This window comes from Aphanomyces invadans (assembly GCF_000520115.1).
Source record: "Aphanomyces invadans strain NJM9701 unplaced genomic scaffold supercont1.64, whole genome shotgun sequence".
In the NCBI taxonomy this organism is placed as follows: domain Eukaryota; phylum Oomycota; class Saprolegniomycetes; order Saprolegniales; family Verrucalvaceae; genus Aphanomyces; species Aphanomyces invadans.
Window position 1 is genome coordinate 170,937 of NW_008580209.1, and position 946 is coordinate 171,882.

General features: G+C 53.7%; 1 protein-coding gene across 1 annotated transcript; it reads left to right on the forward strand.

The window, feature by feature from the left end:
- Window positions 1-591: 591 nt before the first annotated feature.
- Window positions 592-696, forward strand: H310_14259 (hypothetical protein; the record flags this gene model as incomplete). Its single annotated transcript, XM_008882077.1, has 1 exon — window positions 592-696. One exon carries the CDS (start codon window positions 592-594, stop codon window positions 694-696), a length of 105 nt encoding a protein of 34 aa, XP_008880299.1.
- Window positions 697-946: the final 250 nt, after the last annotated feature.

Below are 946 nucleotides of genomic sequence, written 5' to 3' on the forward strand. Positions count from 1 at the left end.
ACAGCATTTACTTTCTGCAAAGGCAAACAATCAGGGTCTATAGGAATAAGCCGCGGTTCTCTACACCGCTACCTTAAGCTGGGTCTATTTCGTTCGCATTCCAATGCCATCCGTCCGTTCTTGACTGAAGCCAACAAATACTGCCGCACGAAATTTGCGTTCAAGATGGTACGGGCGACCATGGAGCTGAACGATATGATACAGTTTGTTCACCTGGACGAGAAGTGGTTTTACCTTACCGAAACCGCGCGAAAATACAACCTGGTCCCCGGAGAAAACGAACCAAAACGTGCAAGTTGAAGAGGTATATTACTAAAGTGACGTTCCTCAGTGCTGTGGCACGGCCACGTTTCATTGATAGCACTGGCATGTGGTGGGACGGCAAGCTTGGAACGTGGCCCTTTGTTGAGTCCATCCAAGCCCAGCGAGACAGTGCCAATCGTGCAGCAGGGACCTACGAAACGAAGTCAGTTGTCGTGACCAAAGACGTGTACCGCACATTCCTCATCGATAAAGTCTTGCCGTCGATTGTCGCCAAGTGGCCTTGTCCCGACTGGAACGTGAAGCTGCAGCACGACAACGCCCGGGCGCATGTCACCCCATTCGATGCGACGGTTCTTGCTGCCTTCGCCAACTACAGCACTGCAGGTTGGACGTTCACGATCGTGCCGCAGCCAGAAAACTCACCTGACATGAACATCCTGGACCTGGGATTCTTCGCTGCCATACAGTCACTACAACCGCGCAACGTGGATGAGCTGGTGGCGAACGTGGAAGCCGCTTTCGTCGACTATCCCTCCGAGCGCTTGGATCGTACCTTTCTCACGCTCCAGGTGTGCATGATCAAGACGCGGGGCGACAATGCCTACAAGGTGCCCCACCAGGCCAAGGAGAAACAAGCGCGGCAAGGACGCCTACCTGAAAGCTTGCTGTGCCCACTGGATGT